Source organism: Chelon labrosus, assembly GCF_963514085.1.
Source record: "Chelon labrosus genome assembly, chromosome: 11".
NCBI lineage: Eukaryota > Metazoa > Chordata > Actinopteri > Mugiliformes > Mugilidae > Chelon > Chelon labrosus.
In genome coordinates, this window is record NC_140344.1 from 20,311,501 (window position 1) to 20,335,651 (window position 24,151).

General features: G+C 43.0%; 1 protein-coding gene across 1 annotated transcript in view; it reads left to right on the forward strand.

Moving 5' to 3' along the window:
* Positions 1 to 23,479, forward strand: part of ldlrad3 (low density lipoprotein receptor class A domain containing 3) — a 77,383-nt gene extending 53,904 nt beyond the window's left edge. Inside the window, exons 5-6 of the mRNA XM_084555608.1 lie at positions 20,926 to 21,328; positions 21,709 to 23,479. Coding sequence (XP_084411734.1) covers positions 20,926 to 21,328; positions 21,709 to 21,907 — 602 coding nt within the window. The 3' untranslated portion in view covers positions 21,908 to 23,479. The remainder of the gene's footprint in view (positions 1 to 20,925; positions 21,329 to 21,708) is intronic.
* The last annotated feature ends 672 nt before the right edge of the window (positions 23,480 to 24,151 follow it).

The following is a 24,151-nucleotide window of genomic DNA, read 5'->3' on the forward strand; positions in this document are numbered from 1 at the left end:
GTGCCCCTCTCTGGCCTCATCGCCTGTTGGCCGACAGGAGAAAGGAGCCGAGATCGCCACGTAAACCGCGTGGTGCTCTTGAATGAGGTCCTCACTCGCTCTCGTTAATTTCTTCCCTCTCTCTCTCTCTCTCTGTCAAAGCATCTGTATCATTTGAGTATCACCCTTCACAGAACACTTAAAATATGCCTGCCAAGTCTGCATTGTGAAAACTCCAGCGGGGCTCACAGGCCCATTATCTTTCTTGAACAATATCACATGAAAGACCCAGAGGTTTTGAGGCTGCAGCAATACAAGATATTGACTGCTCATTAGTCATCTTGCTTAATCCTCTGTAGCCGTGGCAGATACTTTGACTACTTCTTAGAAAAAAAATAAAAGTTTAAAGATTATTAATGAAGTCCTTAATTAGTTCAGTGTTCAGTTAAAGGAGCTTAAAAGGAAAATATAATCACTCCCTGTTTTCTCTTGGAAATGTTTCCAAAAGTTTTCTTTCAGCTTTCTTTCTTTAATCACGTTTCACTCTTTGTGGCCCAACAGCAGAGGAAATGCTGCTCTTGCAGTTTTTTTTAAACTGCTTTAGTTTAAGTTAAAAATGGAGAACATTACAAAACCAGAGCAAAGCTGAAGCGCTGAACAGGATTTCATTCTCTTGGATAGCTCTGATGAATGTTGGGGAAATTTCGATAGCACATTTTTCAAAGATGGTTATGTGCCCGGAGCTCAATTTAATTTTAGCCCGCACAATTTTTTTTCAGCCATATTATCTTTTCTCCCGGCATGTCTAATGCGCCCATCCGTAAGTAGCAGAGTCACTTAGTGGCATTACAGCTCAAGTACGCTGGAGTAAATCATAGTGTTAGACCAGAATGGGCCTCACAGTTTTGCAGGGATAAAAAAGAAATGTAAAATAGGGAGTGGCATCCTGTGTTTTAGTGAAGGTTATCTAAAGAAAAGAAAAAAGTTGTGTTCCTAGCAACTTCACCTGCTACTAAGATGCATGGAGGAGGAGAAGAAATTATAGAAAGTTCAAGTTCAAGAGCAGCACTTGTAGTAAATGGAACAACTTTATGAGACCGACCTTTAATTTACCTTAATCAGGGTCATCCACAATTTCAATAATGTGTGGAGTAAAAAGAAAGAAAAAAAGTGTAATTTTAAAACAAACAATCAAATACCTCCACATAACATTATGACCACTGACAGGGGAAGTAAATAACATTGACCATCTTGTGACAATCCAGTGTTCTGCTGGGAAACTTTTGGACCTGGCATTCGTGTGGATGTTACTTAGACATGTACCATCCACCTAGACCAGACCAGGCACCCCCACCCCATAGCAATGACACTCCTTGATTGCTGCAGCTTGACACAAAAATGGTTTAGGAACAACTTAAAAAATCCCAAAAAAGATCTTGAAAGACCCCAAACTGATCACGTATCCGTGGGATGCACTGAAACAAGCCTGATACACAGAGGCCCCTCCCCTCATCTCATAGGACCCAAAAGCCCCCACTAACAACATCTTGTTGTTAGCATCTTGTCAGACACCCGCACCCTATAGCAATGACACATCCTTGATGGCAGCAGCCATCCGCAGCAGGATGCAGCCTGACACAGGCACACACACAAAAACAACTCAAAAAAACATGAAACACAGCACAAGGTGTTGACCTGGCCTCCAAATTCACTAGATCTCAAACTGATCACGTATCTGTGCAATGCACTGGAACAAGCCTGATCCACAGAGGCCCCTCCCCTCAACCCATAGGACCCAAAGGCCCCCACTAACAACATTCGGTTGCCAGACACCACAGGACTCCCTCAGAAGGTCCATGTCCATTCTCTGATCAATCACAACTGTTTTGGAAGCACAAGGGAGACCTACACAATATTAGGATGGTGGTCATAATGTTATGCCTGATCGGTATATATACCAACCGGTGAACACCTATAAGTGTGGGTTGGGCATGAAGAGTGGGTTAGGTATATTAACATGTAGTTTCTCATTGGACCACTGCCACTCATTTAGGCTACAAGATCCCCCTGATTGGCCTGCTCACTAGGTATTATTTGACTCACTAAGAACATCTTCAGATACTGAAAACTTATAATGCCTTACCATGATTCCATGATTTATTTATTGGTTAATCTGACACTGAAACCGATCTGGAGCTTATTACTAAGTGGCAGCCTTATCCGGTTTGAGAAAACACATTTTGGAGCGATGCATTCGATGTCAGTTAGCTCTCAGCGTGATATTCTTTTCCTGCAAATGCATTTTCTACCAATTCTGTAACCGTGCGTTCTCCCATGATAACCATGATATGGTTGCACTGAAGGCAATTCTCAAAATGCAAGGAGCCCCGTCTGTTACATAGGTGTGACCAAATGCATATGCGTGTTTTGGTGGTGATAAAGGTGAGGGTTGCAGTGGTGTGAGCACGGTTTTAGAGGTTTGAGGCTTCACGTATGTGTTTGGCTTGAACGCATCCATCAGGGAAATGCAAAACGAAGGGAGGCTTAAGTGGAACGAAGGAAAGGGAAGAGTGCCCCGGAGAGAGAAAAGAGGGATTGCATGTCAGAGAGTGTGAGAAATAGAAATGTGAGAGGAGGGTAAGGGGAGTCGAGAGGGGTAGAATATGGGATGGGAAAAAATAGCAAAAGTGTGAAGACGATGGAGCGGAAAAGGGTGGAAAAGCGCAAGGGATGGAGTGATGGAGAGCAAGGGGGAAGCTGATGGAGATGAGGGATTAGGGAGAGTGGCAAAGCCATTGAGGAAAGGAAGATAAAACCCTCTGGATTCTTTGTCTGGTGAAAAATGGAATCAAGGGGGTGGACAAAGAAGCAGAGGGAAACAGGGAGGTGGAAACAGTAAATGGGGAAGGGGTCGTGGGTGCACACAGAGGGAAAGGAGTGTTAAAAGAGGAACTAAGTGGAGGAAAAGATGAGAAAGCATTCAGGAAGCAAGGTAGCTGCACAAATGGGAATAGGCAGGCAGAAACCTGAGAGGCAGGTGCAGGAAGCAAATGTAAGAGCAGTACAGAGAGGAGCACCGGGGAAAGGTACAACAACAAACTGAGTGATCAGGACGAGTGGATTGAAGACAAGCCGGAGTGGTGAGGTGGGAATGAAACAAAGCAGGTTCGACAAAAGAAAAGCAGAGGGAACGGATGAACACAACAAATAAAATAGAAAGGAGACAAAGCTATAGACATTTTGAAAAGGGTCATGTTTGAAACATTTACTGTAGTTAGTGTATGCAACAGTGGTCTCATTCATGGTAATTACTGAGATTCCTCACAGTCGCTCTCAGTTGCTGTCTCTGTCTTTTTCGTATTCTTCTCTTCTTTCGCTCTGACTCACTCTGCTCATGTACCATTAGCCACCCATCAGCTTTTGTCAGTTTTGGCATTTGGCTCCCATCTCCACCCTTTTCTCATCACTCCTTTTTGCAGTTTCACCTCCTCCTCCTGCCCCACTGTCTTGACTCGCCTCATCATGGGCTCTCTCTTCTCGCCTCTGTTTTCCGCTCTTGCTTCCCCTGGCAGACTGTGGACGTGTCGTTCAGATGTGCAAGGCTTAAATGAAACACTAGCAATGATAATGCCTCTCAGTTCCTGCAGTGTTTTATTTATTTCTTTTTTTTTAAATCCCTTCTGACACTCTGCTTGTCCTTTTTTTTTCTCCCTCTATGTCTCTTCCTCACCCGTTCCTTCGCTTTATATTGTTCTCATTGTTTGAATCCGCTGTGAGGACACTCAAATGCCAGAGGCGTGTTTAAACCATGTTGAGAAGTTGAGGGAGTCTGCGAGAGAAAAGCTGTAAGAGACATTGTGAATAACAGTAAGGGATCTTTGTGTTGTGGTTCACCTGTGGTGCCTCTCTTAAATGGGTTTGTTTGGCAGAGAGGATGTGCAAAAAGTTAGGGCAAGTGGTCCTGCTGGATATTTATTGAGTGGTGAAACTTTGGGCAATCCAGCTGTCTTCACAGACAGTCAGACATGAGCGTTCCAGATATTAAACTGGAACGGGGCTCTCATATGTAGCATCAGGGTTATTATCACTGGTCTGGTTGATCTTCCAGATGCACAGCACTGTGCAAAGGTTTTGCAGAAAATATATTTTTTTACTTTTTTTATAGACTTAAATATGCCGGATTATAGCACATCACAAGACGGTACATAACTAAAAAGATAAAAGTCAATGGTTACAAGACTGGTTTAGTTTCAACCACTGCTTGAGGTTAGTTTTGAGGGTTTGTAATGTGGGATAAATTATGGAGAGTGGAAGACTGTTTCAGATCTTACTGACCTTTACAGAAAGAGCATTTTGTCCAAAGGCTATTTTTCTGTGTGGGACCTCACAGTCCCCTCTGAGAGGCCCTGGTCCTGAGACCGCTGTGAGCCCTTGTTTTAAGAAAGTCAGACATGGGAGGTGGGGCAAGTCCATGCAACACCTTGTACATCAAACAAGCAAATTTAAGCTCAATAAGTTGTACTTTTTTAAGATGTTACAAACGTGGAATGACATTGGTTTTCTATCAAAGATAACTAACTTAAAGGGGAACTACTGTTTTTTACAACCTGGACCTTATTTCTGGCATAAAATATGATCGTTTACTCACCCATATAACTTTGGTGTTATCTGGAGTCGTTCGGAAGATAATTAGCTCCAGTGGAGCGCCACTTATATCCATATGGTGGGAGTGATCGGGGCTCCGAAACGCAGCCTCTAAATAACGCATTATCTGCCGCGAAACTCGTTCATTTCACCAATATTTTGTTATGATACGCTAGTGCTATTCCCCATTGAGTCCAGAGTTACCTGTTATGTATCCGTGGACTCCAAATAACACCAAAGTTATATGGGTGAGTAAACGATCGTATTTTATGCCAGAAATAAGGTCCAGGTTGTAAAAATCTGTAGTTCCCCTTTAACTAACTTATCTGCAGAATACATCGGAGGCTTTTCCAAGCTAGATAAGCTCAGATATTGAACCGTGTAACAATTCATGTATCACTGATTTTGATTTGTTTTCTGCAGAGATTGGTTTCATTAGGAATATATGGATTTTTATTTTTTTTAAATTGAAATTGTAGACATTCGCGACTTTGCAGTTTAATACCCAGTTATTAAAAGATGTTGAACGCCCATTTTAATTGATTGTTTCGATGTTTCTATTTCCACTGTCAGCAGAGTAGAGCCAAGAGTCGCATTTCTACGTGCACAACATCAGAATGAAAATTAGAAATCAGAACAACTGCAATAGATACAAATGTTCTTGGTGTTGAGGGTGGGTGGTGCAGCAAGAGAGGAATATGTCATATGAATACATTTCCATATCCATTATACCATTCATTGGAAGTTGAAAAAAATTACTTTTCTGTATCTCTATTTCTTTACACTTGTTTACAAGATTATTGCATTTTGGTTTAAATAAAAAAAAAAAGTCAGTGAAGCACACTTAGTGGAGCTCCATAGATCTTTAGAGTGTTCTCTCATTGGGTTATCTGCTGCCTCCAGTCATATTTGTGCTGGTGCAAATGTCTGACTGCCTGTGAAAGGCACCTCACAGTGGATATAGTGCGCGGCTCCAGTCGTCAAGCCCTCCTTTTGTGTGCCCTTGCTCTGCATGTGCTGAGCTATTGCCTATTTCCTTGTAGACTATGCACAATGGATGTGAATGTTTACACCAGCTGGCTGTATTCCTGAGAGATTGCCTTCGAGTGATGTTTTATGGTTGCTATAGCCTAGTTTCTTAAAGCATTTTCTTCCAGCTCTTCCAGTCTGCTGGGAAAACTTTTAGCAGTATTAGTATAGAAATATCGCCACAACTTGAGACTGTGATTTTCTTTAACATCTCTTTTTTTTTTCTTTTAAGTTTTATTTTCTACTCAGTAATGCTTATTAATATCCTAGCACGTTTATCTTGCATACTGCACCAAATGTACAGTATGCTGATCATTCACTTTTTTTGAAAATGGTATTCATGTAGACATATCACACCCATATGTTCTAAATATTAGTAACAAGCCTCATACTATGCACCATTCTTACCAGGTTTGTTTTATTCTCCCACATCAAAGCAGACTCCACATAAAAAAGGGAATTAATCTAAGTGTTTCTGGAAATAAGTGGAATAAGACTGCTAGAGGCAGAAAGTCAAAAATAAATTACAAAATATTTGCAAAAACTAATTTGCTTTGTTAATTGCCGTAACTTCTCCAAAGTGATAATGTCTGCCAGCGCACACCGTAAATTATTTTGTGTGGACAACTATTACTTTAAAGCCACTTTTTGCACCTGTAGCTGCATCTGTGTTGTGTCTCAACACACAATCCATCCACCCTCCCTCACACAGTATCATATGAGTCCTGCAGGCTGCGAATGATGCAAAGCTGGAAGCAGAATAATTAATTAGATGGGCATAAAGTCGACTCGCATGCACTGCACGCCACGGCATGATGTGTGGTCTGTCTCGGCTGCAGTTGTGTGGGAGAGAGATTGTGTTTCCGTGTTGCAGAATAAGCGAGTGCGGGTCTGAGCTTGGCGCTGATGGATGGCCTTGTCGGCGAATGCGCATTATATCAAAAGCATTAATTACAGGGATGAAACACATGCATGTGTGTGAGTCCATGGATGGGGATCGATTACGCTGGAAACGATGCAGACGTGAACATTAACATGTGCTGCGGCCGGCTGTTATTGATGTGGAGGAACCCATTAATGTGGATGTCTAATTCTCTTGAGGCTCCTGCTGAGAGTAAAGTGCACGAGGGATCAACAGGCCTAAAGAAATAAATCGTTTGATCGGAGCAGGGGAACAAACACATAAGGGACGGAAAGTGAAACCAAACATTTGCTGATCTTTTTGCGATTAAAAAACTAAATAAAAGATGAATGCTGTTGATAAAGATGGACATAAAATGCACTGCAGAAGCATGAACTAATGGGAATGAATGATCAAAAGATATCGAACTCATTCACGTTCCTGCGTTGAAGCTCACACTGAGTCCTAGCTCCACTTTAACCAATAAGCCACAGGGCTTTTGTGCAGACTTACATATACCGTATAATATACTGCATAATTAATTCTATAAGCATTGATCTGACTTGGCAGTGTTGTGTTAAGTCCTTTCCCTTCAGCAACAAAATAATTTTTTTATTTCCTCCTTTTTAACAAAGCCAGGCTGTTGTGAATAGCCAGAGAGTAAGGGGTTCCAGAGAGCATTGTTCACCACATCTTTCACAATTGATCAACCTTTCCTCTCAGTCTTTTTGGTCTTCAAAAACATGTCAGTCAGCTATTTCCTACTTCGACTGATGTGCAAGAAGTTGCGAATGGATGCGCAGGGAGAGAAAAGAGGCTGAGAGAGGAGAAGAAGTGAGCTGCAACAATGGTTAGGTAAGAACCGCACGGAGATGGTGACACACTTAGCACACCTTTTGGTGTGGAAAATCCAATGGGATCATCTCCTCATTTTGATCAGCTGTTCATTGTGCACGGTTTGCCTTGTCCTCACCCTGTCTCACTCTTGCTTATTCATACGTAAAAGATCCCTTATCTCAAGGAACGCTTTGGGAGCAGCCTTATCTCTGGCCTCCAAGTACCAGCCTACCCTTAGGCACTGACGCCCAGTTGCTCCCTCAGCCCTCACATTCAGACAATCTGCACAGCTTGTCTGAACAGTGGCTCATACGGAGGTCATTGATTCCACCCTAGCTGAACGGACAGATATGAGTAGGAGCCATAGACCTTCAGCAGTGGGCTGTGTTCTGTTGTTTGACTTTGATAAAACACGCAGGGGCTCCTTACACTTCCACCAGCCTGACCAGACCTATTGTTAAAGGAGAGGGGATTAAACAGTGCAATGGGCATCAGGGGTCTTGTTCTGTTTCTTAACCAGGAGGTGAATAGGGCATAACCGAAGCCAGCGTAGATCTGGTATTATACATGGACACTGATATGTTGTGTGTGTGCGTGTCTGCAGTAGACATTTGTGTTGATGCGTTACCGTGTGTGTATAGACAGCGTGAATGTGAGTGTGTGCGTGTGTCTTTGCATGGTTCTATCCCAGCTGATCAGAAGCCAAATCGTGGTCCGACCTCTCTGGACTCCTGTCCTCTCTCTGGGCTCAAACTAACGGTGCATGGCCTGCCAAGTTAAATTGGATCTGTGTTGAGAGTGGCGGAGGGAGTCGCTCTCTGCTGTACCTGTACTAAATCTTCGGGAGGCTGTCCAGGCTGGCCTTCGTGCTTGAATGACCTGTATTCTTGTAGGTGCAAACAGAAACAAACATACAAATTGTCCACACAGATTGCTAACGCGTAGATTTGCATAGATATGCTTTATTGTGTTACCTACTTAATCAGTCCTGATTACACAGCTGTATATGCGAGCAAGACTCAAATTGTGAAGAAGCTAGGGTTGGTGTGTGTTAAAGCTGTGCTAAGATTGTTAAAAAGAAAAACAAAGTCAAAGAGATCTTAAAGAGATATCAAGTGAAATAGGATGCTAACAAGTTACCGGCAGTGTCACGTCTCCTATTACTTCTTTGTCCAACAAGACTGGAGTGGATGTACCATCTAGTACGAACAAAAACTGTAAACAAAATTATGGCAAGTGACTTTTGAAGAGCACTATGGGCAATGCAGCCGGCCAGTTTACCATAGCACACCCTCTTAACCTCGCAGATCGTCATGCAGGTGGATTTTTAGATGATTTCAGTGATGGGCCATGTGTGCGATGCAATGAAAGACGAAGCTGAGAAACGAATAAATGTACGTCATATCCCAGGACATTATGACGAGAGATGAAAGCCAAATCCGGGCTTTTTACAAACCATTTCACAAATTGCTTCTTTAATCCTGTGTAAAAAAAAGGGTTGCCCCGCAGATGGCCTCTGTCTACACTTTAATTAAGAAATGTATCTCTCTACATCTTAGTTAAACCTGTCTGTGTAACTTCAATCCCTGCCCTGAGAACCAAATCAAATTCTTTTCCTCTCGAAACTCCACTCACAGAAACACTCTCCTGTCTCCACTGTTCTCAGTAGTTGAGTTCACACGGGGGAATATAATGCTTGCCTGCTCTTGCATTCATTTTTTTTTTTTTTTGGGTGTATTTGTGACACTGTGTGGTTTTTCTTGAGTGCAGAGTTGGAAAGTTTACAAGGAACAAGACAATCCAACATAAAAAATTATTTTAGTTCAGTTTGTTTTAGACATTCTAGGTCGCTGCTGTTTTTATTAAATATAACATGACTTCACATCTCGTTATCTTGTGTACTTGAAAAGGGAACATTAAGTGTTCTGCTGCTGACACATTCTGAAATAGGGTTGCATTCATTTACTCTAAAATTAATTGGATTCTAACTCTGTGTCAAAAGTATTGCAATTTACTTCTCAAACAGAAGAGTTTACATAATGCTCACAAATAGATTTTTCATATTATTTTTTGTATTTATGTAGATGAGCTCTGTGAAAACACACAGACACACGGCGCCACTTGCACTTGTCATCATTTCAGCGTCACAATAGCTTGCACCTCAGCGGCCGTTTAACCAGCTTTAATCTCAGCCGTGGACCCGCCAGCTGCCAGGGCACTTTGATATAAACTCAGCCAGTGAACCTTATGAGTGGCAGCCAGAGAATGACTGATCGCTTAACTGCCACTTTTGGGATCAATAAAACTGACATGTGACTACACTGAAAACTTGCTCGCTCAACTTAAATCAAGTGGCCATAACCATTCACGAGTTTGATAACTGCAGAGTGTGGGTACGGAGACAGCTCCCTTTGGAGGATTGAAAAGCACCGGCAGTCTAACATCAGGCCTTTTAGACGAGGATATTGTGACGACTGTGACAGCTACTGTATACATTTTCAGCACGTTTTATGTTTTACAGTACAGATTTTCCTACACACCACACTTTACTGCTAACTGCATTTATAAGCGTTTTTAGATTCACTTCCCACCAATACACGAATTGCATTGCAGCAGCAATTTGAGTCTGCTGCTGAAATGCAAATGTTTGTTGTTTTCTTTTATGAAAGAAATGCTTCAAGCTTCAAGCTTCTTCCACATCTGGCATCCCAACATAGCTCCTGACTGGCACCCCAGTTTATAGCCAGAAACTGCTGCTATAGGCACCCTGATAGCACACCACATATGGTAAACACTAGTGTATTGTTTCATTCCTGCACAGCACCTATCCATTCTTCTTGTCTTCCTTCCTTCATCTCCATCTTAATCACCCATACGCTGCTTTATATTCAGTTCTTTCTGAGATGCCTTTTTGAAGACTGGGAAAAGATACTGACTTAGTCACTGGTGTAGGATAGGCACATATTTTCAAGTACATTTATCAAGATGAATTCAAAGCCGCTGATGACACATAGAGCCTAGAATGAAATATAATAATAATATGAAATCATTTTGACTGGCAGTGAAACTTAAATTAATGGTGAAGGGGATAAAAGATCTGAAATAATGACTGAGAGACGCAAGAATGGCGACACGTCATAGACGTGAGCGAGTACAATGAGAGCAGAAAAGATGTGGGATGCTGGCAGCGCTGAGCCAGCCTCGCTGTTGTACTACTCAGTTATTAGAAGACTAGTCCTGTCGCAGTACAAACATCCTGCTACTGCTGCCGCCACACACAGTAATAAGGCTTAGTTTGAAAGTGTGTCTTTAAAAAAATCAGTTTTCCCTCTCTTAACACATGTTAGCATTATTTCCTCATCAAATATTGTCCCTCATCTTATTGTTTTTATTGCCACTGGCACTGTTCCCTTTCTCTGTTGACCTTGCATTTGACTTAATCCACCTTAAATAACAGAATGGTGATGGAAACGGGTCAAATTTGGTATATGCGGCACACTGTATAAATAATTTTCACATATTTGAACGAAGACGAGAGAAGGAGGAGAACAGATTTCGTATTTTCATATTTAACATCAGATCTCTTTCTCTGAATGGCAGCCAGAGCTTGTCAACATTCAGCCCCTAACAGACAGTTGGCCCAAATCAGTATCTTGTCACTGAGGCTGTCAGACGAGTCTGTCTCCCCTCTGCGACTCCCCTGTGTCATCCCGCTGGTTGTTTTGCCAGAGTAGCTGCAGGCTATAGTGTATAATAGTCTCCTGTGGAGGCTGCTTGAAGCCCGCAGAGCTTATCCCTGCACATGCAAAGAACGGGACCAGAATAGGATTTTTAATCTCAGCAGCCTTATCATCCATCTCCATCAAATCTGGGCCTTTTTCGCGCATGCGTGTCGCCGTATGTGAGCTCTGTTTGTGTCCAACTCACAAGCCCGCCTCCACCCTTCCACTCATTCCTGACTCACCTTTTGGCCTCAAAGAACAGTTGCCATGGAGACGGTAACCGTCAGGTTTGGTGGGACGGGCTTGTAGTCAAAGCCTCCCAGTGATACTGAGCAACCTCTCGCCCTCCTCATTCATCTTTTCTTTTTTTTTTTTCTCCCAGAAAAAAAAAATAAAAAATAGCCTCCTCTTAACAAATAAGCTGCTCCACCGAACGGTTTCCTTGTGTTCCTGTGAAACTCCCACATGCGGGGCCTCAATAGAGGCATGCAACGTGGTACAAAAAGAACAATGAGCGATGAGTATTTGTTGCTGCAGCTTCTATTGAGTCAGAGTCTCTAAGATACAGAAACAAACGCCAGATTCGCAGCCAATCTTTTCATCTAAAGCCTTTTATTTATGGACATACCTCAGAGTCTTTATCCACTCTGCTACAGTGGCTGGCTACTCTTCTGTCCCGCTCCTCACCGCTCTCCATTTATCCCCCCGTGCTCAACTATATTAAATCTTTTGCATTGCAAGTGGAAACCTTTCTTTTATTTAAACCGGTGGCTTTTTGTTGTTTGTTTTTTTTCTTTTGTTCATTGCATTTTATTTTCCAATCGCTTTAACGTGCTGCAGTAAACCACATCGAAAGACTTTTAAGAGCTCCTCCAAACAAAAAACAATTATAGGCAACATTTTACCTGCTAAGCATGAACAAGGTGTAGCTCTCCAATGTCTGTACCAAGCTTTGTCCATCATAGTAAAGCAGCTCTTATTAAATCAGGTTGATATGTTGTTAGGGGGACTACTAGTTGTAGTTGCACTTTTATCCCCCCAGGCGCAACTCTATATTATTATACAGCCACTATTTAACCCTTCACATACAATAAGTGTATAAAATGTTTCTCATCTTTCTTTCACTTCAGCCGTCCTTCCCGTCCCATCCTCCTCCTCTTTTACCTCCTCTGTGGATGTTTTCCAGATGCTGAAGGCATCCATTAACTCTAACCCACCTCCCCTCCACTCCTCTCTTGCTGCCTACCGTAAGCTGTGACTGAGTGTTATGGGGGGTCTGATAGTGGCAAGCAATGGAGCGGACAAGTTATTACAGGACAGGCAAATAGAGGCCCGATGGAGCATGAAAACCTCCCCTCCCTTAAGCGCCTGCTCGCGCACATGCAGACACGCACACTGAAGAATTATCAGACTGACAGAAGGAAAAAAAAAAAACACGTGCAAGCGCGCGCAACATACAAGCCGCGTCCTCGGCTCCCTTCCGAGAAACCATAAAGACTCCGGATGTATTAATGAGAAAAATGACAGGCGGGCTTATACAGTACTACGCACATGCAGCCCACCCGTTCTTTCTCTGTGCATGCATGCTAACAAGAAGAGACATAGGGTACATGACAGGCCACGGCAATGGGAGCCTAGTGAATATTAATATTAGGATACCAAAAGGATCTGGAAGAATACTGTTGCAGGGCGGTTAATGGGCTTCCTTGCGTGACTTGGCAGCTTTCAGTCGGTCATTATTCCATGTCCCACCAGGGGACGTGCAATTTGTATTGTTATTGATGCAATATAAATTGAATGGAGTTGAACAGAACCGAATTGAAGATTGCAAGCGAGAAAGGGGTTGAAAATTTAAGTGGTGGTGATAAAGTTAGAGTCAAACTGTCCAGTGCAATTTTCAACCAGCCAGTCTATGGTAAACTTTAAGAAGTTAAGCTAGGTGTGAAATAATTGCATGAAAGCAGATGTTTTGATGGCTATCAAAGTGGATGCAGCTCAGAGACCGATAAAGCACTTAGTTTATTGCGAATATGTTGTGTCAAACGGCTGCCTAATGAAAAAAATCCTGTCACTTTGTTCAAACGTGCGCTGAAAGCTCCAAATTCCTGATATCTTCGAGATGAAATATACCTTAGTGTTTCGCAGTTTCCTACTGTAGCCAGGGTGCCTCTATCAAAAGCCATTTATCAGTGCTGCCTGAGTAGACACGTCTCATCTGTAAGATACAACAAACACCATACATCTTGAGCGCCTAGCCGAAAACGCGGGCCGGGGCCGAGGCGAGGCGAGGCGCGGACCCCGTTTATGTGCGGAATTAAAATGTTTGATCTGTATCTGCGTTTCTCATATAGATAGAACAGATTGTATGTTAATGGAAGGCAGCAACACACTATCTAGCATGAGCGCTATCAGAGTGCGACTGAATCAGCCGGGCCACTGCTGGAGTTGATCTGGACTGCAGAGTGATTGGATTGTATTAGATAGTGTTGTAAGCTAGAAATAAAACCACTCAAGGGAGCTCTTCTCTGTTACAACACTTCTCCTCTCCAAAGTCAACAAGAAAGCATTGGAACAGGAAAAAAAACATGAATAGTATTACCATGCTTTTTGCATTGCACGTTTTCTGGCAGTGGATAAACCTCTAGTCTTTCCACATACTCACTTATTTGCATAGTGTGCATAAAAAAATACTGCCAAACCACAGCGCAGGCAGAATGCAAAAAACAGAAGGACAATTTTCTAGCTGTAAGTCCAGAGTGGTGATTGTGTTGTTTTCCAGATGCAAGGCTTAAAGTTTAACTGCAGGTGTAAACTGGGTCTCAGTACGATAAAAACAGAACAGTTTCAGTTTTGTAATCCCTTTTATTGAGGCCGCAGCCACCACATCCACTTTTAAGAGTTTGTTTGTCACCCTCTGGATTCCACTCCGTCGGTCGTGGAGTCTGAAGAGGGTAAAAGCACGAGTGCACCCAGCAGCCCACTTTCTGCTTGTAATTTTCCCCCCACTTTTAAGCAAATTTCTGCACCATGTGGCGCTGGCTTAGTTAGCTCGCTTTGGAGCAGGATGAAAGGATTTCTGGGATGCAGTTTGTATTGTTTTTTTTTTTTGTTTTTTTTACACATCAAGATCTGAAAGCAGTGCATCTGTGGACGTGTGAGGCTGTGTGAACTTTTTTTTTCACATGAACGTACTTTAAGGCGTGCTCATGGTAGCGTGTTCGTGACAGGCGTGTACTCTGTGTGTAGGGACAGTATGTTAATGCCGTGCACGATGTTGGCCTGTTTGTGTGCAGGCCAGATGGCATGCGTCCCTCCTCACGCTTCTCAAACCCCTGCACGCCCTCCCCCTAACTCTGGATGCCCGCCCAGTGCTAACTGATAGAGTATGTACAGTATGTGCATGTGTGTGCGTAGCCAAGTAAAACTGTGAACTGCCTGCCCCCTAGTGCTTCTCTTCTCCTCTCTCTTCTCTTTTCTTCTCTTCTCTCTCACTTCTCTCCCTTCTCTTCTCTTCTCTCAGCTCCAAACCTGTAATTAGCATCGGACAGAGTGTCTGCAATGAGAAAAAAAGTGCTGCTGTGACAAACCTCCAGCAGCTGAAGGAAGCAGCACTCGACACGTAAAAGCAAACCCTGGAATGCTGCAGCCAGGGGATGATTACCCCACACCTCCCTACGCCCCCATCCTACCTTGGACTCTTTTTAAAGCTGGTACTTTGTGAATGTGAAATGAGTCTTCAGTGCATAGCGAAAGTACGGCACATCTGTGCACCCGCTATCTTTTCCCCCAGGAACGAGCCAGAGGAGGTGGGGATATCTCCATTCCTTTTATTCAGAGACGTTTTAAGTGTGGCGATTAAGTTATGTGGAGTCTTTTAGTAGTCCATTTTCTTTTCATTTTATTTTGCTCATTCAGCTTCGGTTGAGTGTATTCTGACTGTGGTTAGTTAGCATATTCTGTGGCGGGTAGCCCATAAAGATAAAGGATGGGCTCCATTATGAAGAGGGCAAAAAAAAAAGTTTGTATCTCAGCAACACGACGGCATGTCTGCAGTTGATCTGCAGCATAGTTTGATTAAAGACAGACAAAGGAGGGCCTTGGAGCCTGTTTTAATCACTGCATGCTCAATAGCTTATTGTGCACTAACACTGGCCCTCACTTTGCTTCAGTAGCTGCATACAGTTTACTGCGTTCGTGGGCATGTGTGCCCCAATATTCTGTCTCATCTTGTTCGGTAGCAGATCTCTCAGTGGATTTCTGTTTTCATTTATTGCAGCTTAGAAGTATATTGACGTGAAAGTTTCCTCGCTTATTTCTCATGAGATTTTCCATATTTTTAATGTAAATCTCAAGCGATATCCGATCCTGGTTCTGTGGGAAAAAACATACAGACTCTAAAACACACGCTACAAGATTTCACAACTCAAAGAATTGTGGACAGTCTAAAATAAATATCAACCACTTTGAAGCCTAAAGTTTGGCACTTTGGCCGTCTTAGTCTTTTGGAGTGAGCGCTGAACGAGAGGCGAAGCTGGAGAGGAGTGAGGTGTAGACATCCTACGATTTGGTGGTAGGAACCAGGAAGTTGTGAACAGTCTTTCCTTGCGGTAAACATTTGAACAACTCCCATCAGTTGTTGGCTTCAATGTGAGATTAGTTCAGCACTGTTAACAGAGTGTAAACTGCCCAGTTGTAGATGGTGTCTCTCAACTATGCTACGTTGTGTAATTGCCGCATTGTTTTTAAATTTTGTACTTGCAGTTTGTTGTTATTTATATATTTTATCCAGTATATATATTCATATACTATGATATAAACTGCTAATGTTAATGATAATCTAGAACAAGCCAGTGACACCAGTCACACCAACATCTGGCATGATTAAATTTTCAGCCTGAAATGACTTCAAACCTAAAAACTTGGCAGGAATGGAAGTCGTTTCGGTCCCTTTTATTTCGCACCAAAGTGAAAGGATAAAGGAAGCGGTATGAAAAGAAAAAAAGTGAAAATTGTTTGCCAGATTTAGAAAAGCGGCTCAGATATATTCCAGGCAAAAAGCGGTGCGCTCCTGGTAGTGAAGGCATACAGCGGGGGGTCTGCATGACTCTTTCTCCTGTAATAGATTTATGGCTGGTTTGGAGCAGTGTGTGTGTGTGTGTGGAGTTGAATTCTTGGAGAATGTGTGCCTATGCTACTTTGAAAGACCCTGTGCATACATTTTCCTTTCCTCACCCTTTGGACACGTCTGATTCGTCCAGTCCTATTTCAGCTGTTGTACTTTCTGTGCCACTTTGTCCCTTTAATGTTCCCGTTCTGTGTAGGGTTGATAAGACTGATGCAGGTTGGAGATAGTGAAAGAGAGTGGTAAACTCTTGAAGGGAGAAAAGGAAGTGAAAGAGGGAACGTGGACAAAGCAGAAAAGGTCTGAAGGAGAGATTTGTTAATTTTCTTTGCTCTTGATAACCATCCTATTGAGTGCATAATCCAGGCTGAGTGCAGCTGTTGTATATCATAAAGGCAGGGTACATGTCATCTCCCCGACAGTGAATTACTGACATGAGGAGAGCATAGTGAAATAGCAAGTCGACAGGAGAGGAGGGAGCAAAAAGCTGAAAGAACGGAGAGGGAGGAGGAGAAACCAGGGGACAGCAGCGGTGGAGGCGAAGGGGGAGAGCGGGAGACGGCGAGATGTGGGGAGAAGGCACTCTGATGTAATTAAAGTGGCCTGGTTGAAAGGCTGCACCTTGCACCTCTGCCCAAGCCTCCCCATATGGAAGGTTTATGAGTTTATGAATAGAGTGTAGATGCAGTGTAAGAGGTGCCAGTGGCGCAGGGAGAGCTACAGAGTGAGCTTATTAAAGTGGAACACATGTGTGTCTGTGGAGCCCCTTTACAGCATCCTTTACACCTTGGAGGGAAGGAATCGGAATAGCGGAACTCATTCATTCGTTTTCTGTAACCGCTTGTCCTCTAGAGGGTCACAGGAGTGGGGTGGGGGCTGGAGCCTATCCCAGCTGTCATTAGGCTGAACAGGTTGCTGGTCTATCACAAGGCTAACGCAGAGAGACAAACAACCAATCTTTGGACTGTGGGAGGAAGCTGGAGAATATGCAAACTCCACACAGAAAGGCTCCAGTCGACCCGTGGGTTTATTCATTAGTTGCAGCCATCTACTTCCATCATATCTCTATTACCTATCTGTTAAGATTTCTCTGCTCTCTCCCTCTCTTACAGTGATTACACAATGGAAGCTGCAGAAGGACCTTGAGGGTTACAATAACCCCCTGGTTTTTATAATGCCAGAAAGTGCTTGTATGAAAATGAATGGGAAATCTCTTCACTTTGGACTTTAACCCTTCTGAACTCCACAGTGTACAAGCAGCTTTGCAGCATAAATGTACGCGGGCCTTTCATGTCGGGTTTGACGAGACAGAAAAGCTCGTAGTGAACTTTGATGTTCAGCTTTGATCATAACATTTTCATCAAATGAATTAAGTACAAAGTAGCACTGTCGCAGACGCTAGTACGGCGTGCAGCACTGTGCAAAGGTTTTAAGCACTGAGGATTTCCAAAATATCGAACGGCTTTTAATTCATCCATTAAACCGAAGTTGCGGGAAGCAGAGAAAGCAAATCAATATTTGGTGAGATCACCTTTTGCATTTAGAACCAGTCCTCCTGGTGCGCTTTTGCAGAGATTTTTAGGAGAGTTGGCAGGCGGTTTGTTCTTAACACATCACAGAACTTTCGGATTTAGACTGTCTGAGTTGATCCTGTCTGCGATGTTTAGATTTCACATCTCCTCACTGGAGGTGTGTGTTTGGGGTGTTCTCCCGCTGCAGAGTGAATCTAGGTCTAGATCAGGTACCTTTCTTGTGGCATTGAATGATGGACATAAGTGTGAACGTCCAAAACCTGTGCAAAGTGCTGCATTATGTCAAATGGAAAGTGAATCAGAGTTAGAAGTTTGGGGCTTTATCGCTTTCCTTCGATGTACAGGGCTTTGAGCACAACATCTGGGATCAGCTCAACTATTCTGTTTTTAAATGTGTGACTTTATTCACAACAGCAAGGTTTACAGATAGAACCAACAAGCTACTAGAGTCTGATTATTCTATTTCATTGCCATTTTGAGACCCCCTCACCTATCTTTGCATGTGCCACCTCTCTTTGTATCGTAGCTACAACTAACAGCAGAGAAATCGTCTGAAAAACATAATACAGAGCTCAATCACACACACAGCGGGAGGGGGACCTCTCTCCTCTGACAAAAACTGAGGCTGCTTCAGTCTTCTTTTCTCCCTCTGTCTTTTCATCTGCTGTGTGATTTGAAACACCCTTTCAGGCCTCTATCACTAATGTACCGAAGAGACCGCCATTGTTAGTGTTACAGCATTATGAGTTTCTTTTGTGTGTGTTTTTTCTCTGCTCCCAGAGGACTGCACTGCGACCTGATAGGCGGCATAGGTTCGCAGTGGTGGGATCTCTTTATTTGTTCTTTTTTTTTTTTTTTTACTAGGTAATTATGGAAATAGTTCTTCTTTGTTTTCGTCTTACTCCGCAGAGAGTCCAGTTCATAATTAATTGGTAGCGTGAAGGACCGGCCAATTTTGAATCACAAGGGAGGGGGTCGAGGGGGCTCGTTTTATTGGCTGGTACGTGGTCGGGGCAACCGGCGGGTGGAGCATCTGAATTAGATTAGATTTAATTAAGGCGTGGGGCCCCTGCCTTCACACTGGTACATAAATGGGCTGTATGCCAGGCTGGTTGTTGTTGGGAATTCAATACCACACACTTACACACAGCAGATACGCCCTCCCCAGGCCTTCAAGGTCAGGTAGACAGGGAACCTGCTGCAAAAAAAAAAAAACGACTTTTCTTATTTTGTAATGATGTATAAGGTAAATAGAAGTGTGCAGCCAACATCTGGCTTACTTAGCTTTGCATAACGACTGGAAACAGAGGGAAACATCTAATCTGACTCTAAATTAAAATCCCCCCCTACAAGCCCCCATAAAGTTTAATCTTATTTTAACAAGTGTTATGTGGCAGACTGTTTTGTCTTGATCAGGTGCAGCGATTTCCAGGAATCTCCACTGGAGACTAGCCTCACGTATCCATGGTGATGTGTAAGCATCTCATTTTAACATGTTGCTGGCTCGCCACCTCGTCCCGCTTCCCGTTAAACCGAGCTGTTGCCGCTCCTGTTTCCCCAAAAATGTGGGACTGTGCCTTTAATTCCACACCGGACCCTGTGTCGGTGCATGCTTTGAATTCCAGCGCACATGGACGGCGTATGAATAGATGGAGATGGAGTCGGAAAATCCCTTTCACGAGCGTATTAGTTGGCTGCGCTCTGTGGATCGGGGTCACATTGGATGACGTTTTACGGAGCTGTGCACGTTTGGTCTGATTCTCTGAGGCTGTGTAGCTGTACCTTGTAAATGTGTGGGGAATCTCTGCGCTGTGCTAAACACAATATCCCCAAAGAGCCTGTAAGTCTTTATAAGCTTGGAATACTTCAAAAAGCTCCACAAAGTCTTGCCTTCTTCGCAGTTTCTGGGGATCTAATCCTTACAGATGGAAGCATTTTCAGACTATTGATTCGACCTCAAGAAATCTTGTAACGGTCATTTCCTGACAAGCTTTCTGGTCAGTCATCTCAACTGTCCTCATGCTGGATAGTGGACTGAGAAGTGAGTTTCTTTTGAGGATATTCAGTTTTAATGCAGCCACACGGAAACCTCGAGCGCACAACATAGAAAGTGTTTTGAACTTTTCATGAGGCACACAGATGTTTGATGTTTACAGCTCCCCGGGGCATTAGTGTAATTTGGACTCAAACAGCATTTGTAAAATACTGTTAGGAAGCTCATTCCTCATTAGCACATCCTTTCTGCTGCTCTCTAATAAATAGGATTCCTTCCACTCGCTCTCTGCCTCCCCCTTAATACAACAGCGCTGCCAGCGTGTACGATGAAAAGAAAAAACACTCACGTTAACCTATCCCGAGTGTCTGATTGAAATTCTCACACCGTAATATCAGTCAGCAGAAATGTTTAAGTGCTATTCCCTCATCCTATCTGGAATAATAAGCTGCAGTGCTCTTTGGCGCTACAGTAGTCCCTCTCCTAATTTCAGGTGGTGGGTTTGGCTGCTCTGCGTCTGTTACTGATGGCCACAGCTCGCATCGTGAACGTCAAGTTCCCTCGACTCCTAAGTAGTTTGCACTCTTCCCTCTTCCCTGTGACAAACATGGTAATCTGTGACGGCCCCCGGTGTTCCTCTGCCTCCTCTCGTCTTCAATGCAAAGCGACCCAAGTTGTTTTTTATCTAAAAAGGCTGTAAGCTGTTTTGCTTTCACAAAGAATTTTTATAGCCTCTCATTTTTTTTCTTTCACACTAAGAAGAGGGCTCTTACTTTTGGACTGGGAGTTCAATAGTAGCCCTCTGCTCTGGTACGGGATGGTTGATTTGTTCTCCTCGTCTCTGGCAGCTCCTGGGCAGAGTCTCGCTGCTGTTATGCTTATTATGTAGCACTCTCATTTCCTGGAGAGGCTGTCGCTATTGAATCGCAGAATACATTTCAAAATGAACCTGAAAACAATTTGCTGCCCGTCTCCTTCACTCCCTTCTCCATTCCCCCCGGCTCTGCTACTCCTCGGCTCATCTTTGTGTTTCCCCAACCTCTCATTCCCCTAATTTGTGTTCATCTCCTTCCCCGTCTAAATCATTTGCCACCACCTGCCTTCTTCCCATTCACCTGCATCACCCATTCTCAGTTTGCTCTTGATTTCCATCCTCTCTCGCGCAGAAGCCCCTGGCCAGGACTTTGTGACTCTGGACTACCGCCTGCGCTACTACCCCAGCATCACCTACGCCGTCATCGGCAGCGCTGTCATCTTCGTCCTGGTGGTGGCCTTGCTGGCGTTGGTCCTCCATCATCAGAGGAAGCGAAGCGTCCTGCTGCCCCGAGGTGTAAGAGGGAGCTCCCATCACCACCATCACCATCAGCCCCTGCTGCTGTCCCGTCTGGTCATATTGGACCGGGGCCACATACATCCAGGAGGTTCAGGTCTCTCCCCCGGCTCCCCCACCGCAGCAGGCCAGTACAGCTCGACTCCTCAAGCGCTGCAGCTGCTGTCTGGGACTCTGTATCCCTCCGGACTGTCAATGGACTCACCTCCTTCGTACTCACAAGCTGTTCTGGATGTCAGGTAAAAGGAATAATGATTGTAACAGCTAGCTATGTGGTTTTAAAGCTGCATTGGGGTGATGAAAGTTGTCTTTCTAAGTACTTGCTATTGGAAAGGATGTCCCACGGGTGCTTTTATATAATTTGTCATTTAATCCCATCCTCTGTTGGACACCCATTTATTACTTGAGCTAAAGAAAGATTTAGTATTGTGACAGCCCCAGATTGGGAATGTTTAAAATCTGACCTTATCCTTTAAAAACACACAAAGATAGATAACATTTAGTAGAATAGCTCAATACTGGTGTTGAGAAAGATATTCAGATTCAATTTTTTTTATTGTGCAATCATTATGTAATAGCTTATGACACTACTGCATGTTTTTCTTCTGTTTTTCCTTAGTCGACCTCCCTGGTTCGACCTCCCTCCTCCGCCGTACCTCCCAGATGGGGAACTTCCCTCAGAGGGTGAGCTTCCTCAGTACGAGTCCCCGCAGGACCCTCTGAGCCACCCCACAGCTCATCCCACAGCTCATCCCACAGCACCCCCCATTCCCAGAACTCTGGCCTCAGGCGCTCAGGAGGAGTCCGACCAGCTGTAGCAGCTCTTTAGCAGACTGGTAATACACTTGCGACTTAGAGACTGCAGGACTCAATGACGAGGCTGCATGGCAGTGCGAGGCCAGGTCAGTACGCTGCAAAGACCTGCTTAAGGAGACTGAACAAGGAGTCGGAGAGTGAACCACGTCCTCAGCTGGATGCCTACCCATCACCTTATAGAAGAGCTGGACTGAGAGCAGCTCTTCCTGGTAGACTGAGCTTGTGTGCTGGCTCCCTCTGCTGGGGTCATGGCTGCACTACACCTTAAAACAGATCACACAGTCATTCATCCATTTGTCAGGGGTTCAGCTCAGTTGTCTGTGCTTCCCTTGAAGAAATGTTAGTGACCATCTCCAAAGAAGTAGGACTTAATCCACCATTCATTAACATGTAATGCTATAACATCAGTGTAAATTATGATATTCTTCGAAGTGTGGCACTTACAGAGTCAAAAACTTTGCAGCAATTTGCTCTTCGCGTTTAAATTGTTTAATTTGTCTAATATCCAATATATTGTTTAGAATTACTGCCATGACATTTTTAAGAATTTGCCAGAATCACATTACAGAGGTCATTTTCATCTGTTTTCAGTGTTGATGCGAAACATGTACTAATAACATGGCTAGTCAAAATTAACGTTTTTCAGTTTCTTTAATAGCTCTTGATATTTTTATCGGTGATTGACATGTTTCTTTTATGTTTTCGTAATTTTCCCACAGTGTTTCCTTTTGAATTCCAGCTAAAAATGGCAATTGGACCATTGCAATTTTCTCAAATAGCGCTGAGCATGGGCAAAAGTATTGACTTTGAATTTCATAAATCATTCCTTTGTTGGCAAAGATAAATTTGATTGCATTTCTGCTTGAAGACCAATAATTCTTTCAAACACACACACAAAAAGGTAATACAAAGAATTTAGTTGAGGCCTTATTCTGTGCTAGTGCCTTCTTATGTGATATGAGATTCATAGGAAACCCATAAGTTCAAATTAATGTATATAATTATCGCTGTGCGTCGTTCAGAAAAGTCCTCCTCCGTAGTATCGGACCGATGAGAAGCACAGCTGAAGGATGTGTGTTTGTTCGTTCATTTCAAAGTGGTTTGTTCAACACTGTACATAGGAGATAGGGGAAGTAAAGAAATCTATTTAAAGTAGAAAACTACTCAGAGCTTAAAGTGAGAGATGAAGTCTGAATGTGTAGTTGTGATTTGCATCTTGTAATGAAGAAAAAAAAAAAACAATCAAACCAAAGATAATCATTTGTTTTAACCTTTTCCCAATGATATTACCCCCAAAAGGAACAATCATGTGTTTGTGCCTTTGTTGTATTAAAATATTCAAATGTTAATTGATTAAATCAGAATCCACGCTGTTTGCTGTAAAACTGGAAAACGTTTCTCAGGACAAAGTGATACCAGTCGGCCTGTTCTGTTGTTTATATCTTAGTTTTGTTGTGAGGAACTTCTTTGTTCTCATACGTTTTTGCTGTTACCATATTTGTGAAGTTGCCCGCGATGATCTTTTCATCCCTTGTATTCTGTACATTGGAAGTAATATAAATTTATGACTCGGATATTGTGTGCATGGCTCCTTCCGGGGGGATCTAATATTGCATTTTCTCAGCAACGTACTGGATTGTCAAAACGTGTTTATTTCAAAATCATCTGCATCTCCTCTGTGCACCAGGCGGATAAACAAACCTTCGCTCAATGACTCCCAAATAATAAAGACTTCCATCTGAGTTTATACTGTAGAGAGAAAAGCAGAAGTCTTCAGGCTCTTTTATTAAAGTAAAAATAAGATTTCAGAATAAAAATAGAACAAAATTTCAATGACCTAAATGTACTTCTGCTACAAAGTTATGCGTTTGGACCTGAAACTCATAGCCGTGTGACACTGGACTGAAATGAATGCGGTTTTATTTTTGTTTAATTAAGTTAAGCCAGAAAAATTGCGAACAACTGAGTTCATTGTAGCTATTCAATGTATTCTATAATGCTATAATATGGCGGCATGAACATAAAACTAACCAAATAACAAAAAGTAGGTGTGAAAAAAGCATTTTTGTTAACCAAAAAGTAACAAGCCTAACAGAAACTGTATTGTGTGTTTACAAAATTAACTAGAATTATAGCGAAACTGCATCTTTGTCAGTATATTTCAAGACTGTGTGCCTGACGAACTTTACATATTACAAAAAATCTAAACACAATGCAAAAAAAGCTCCAAAATTTCAAAAAATTAA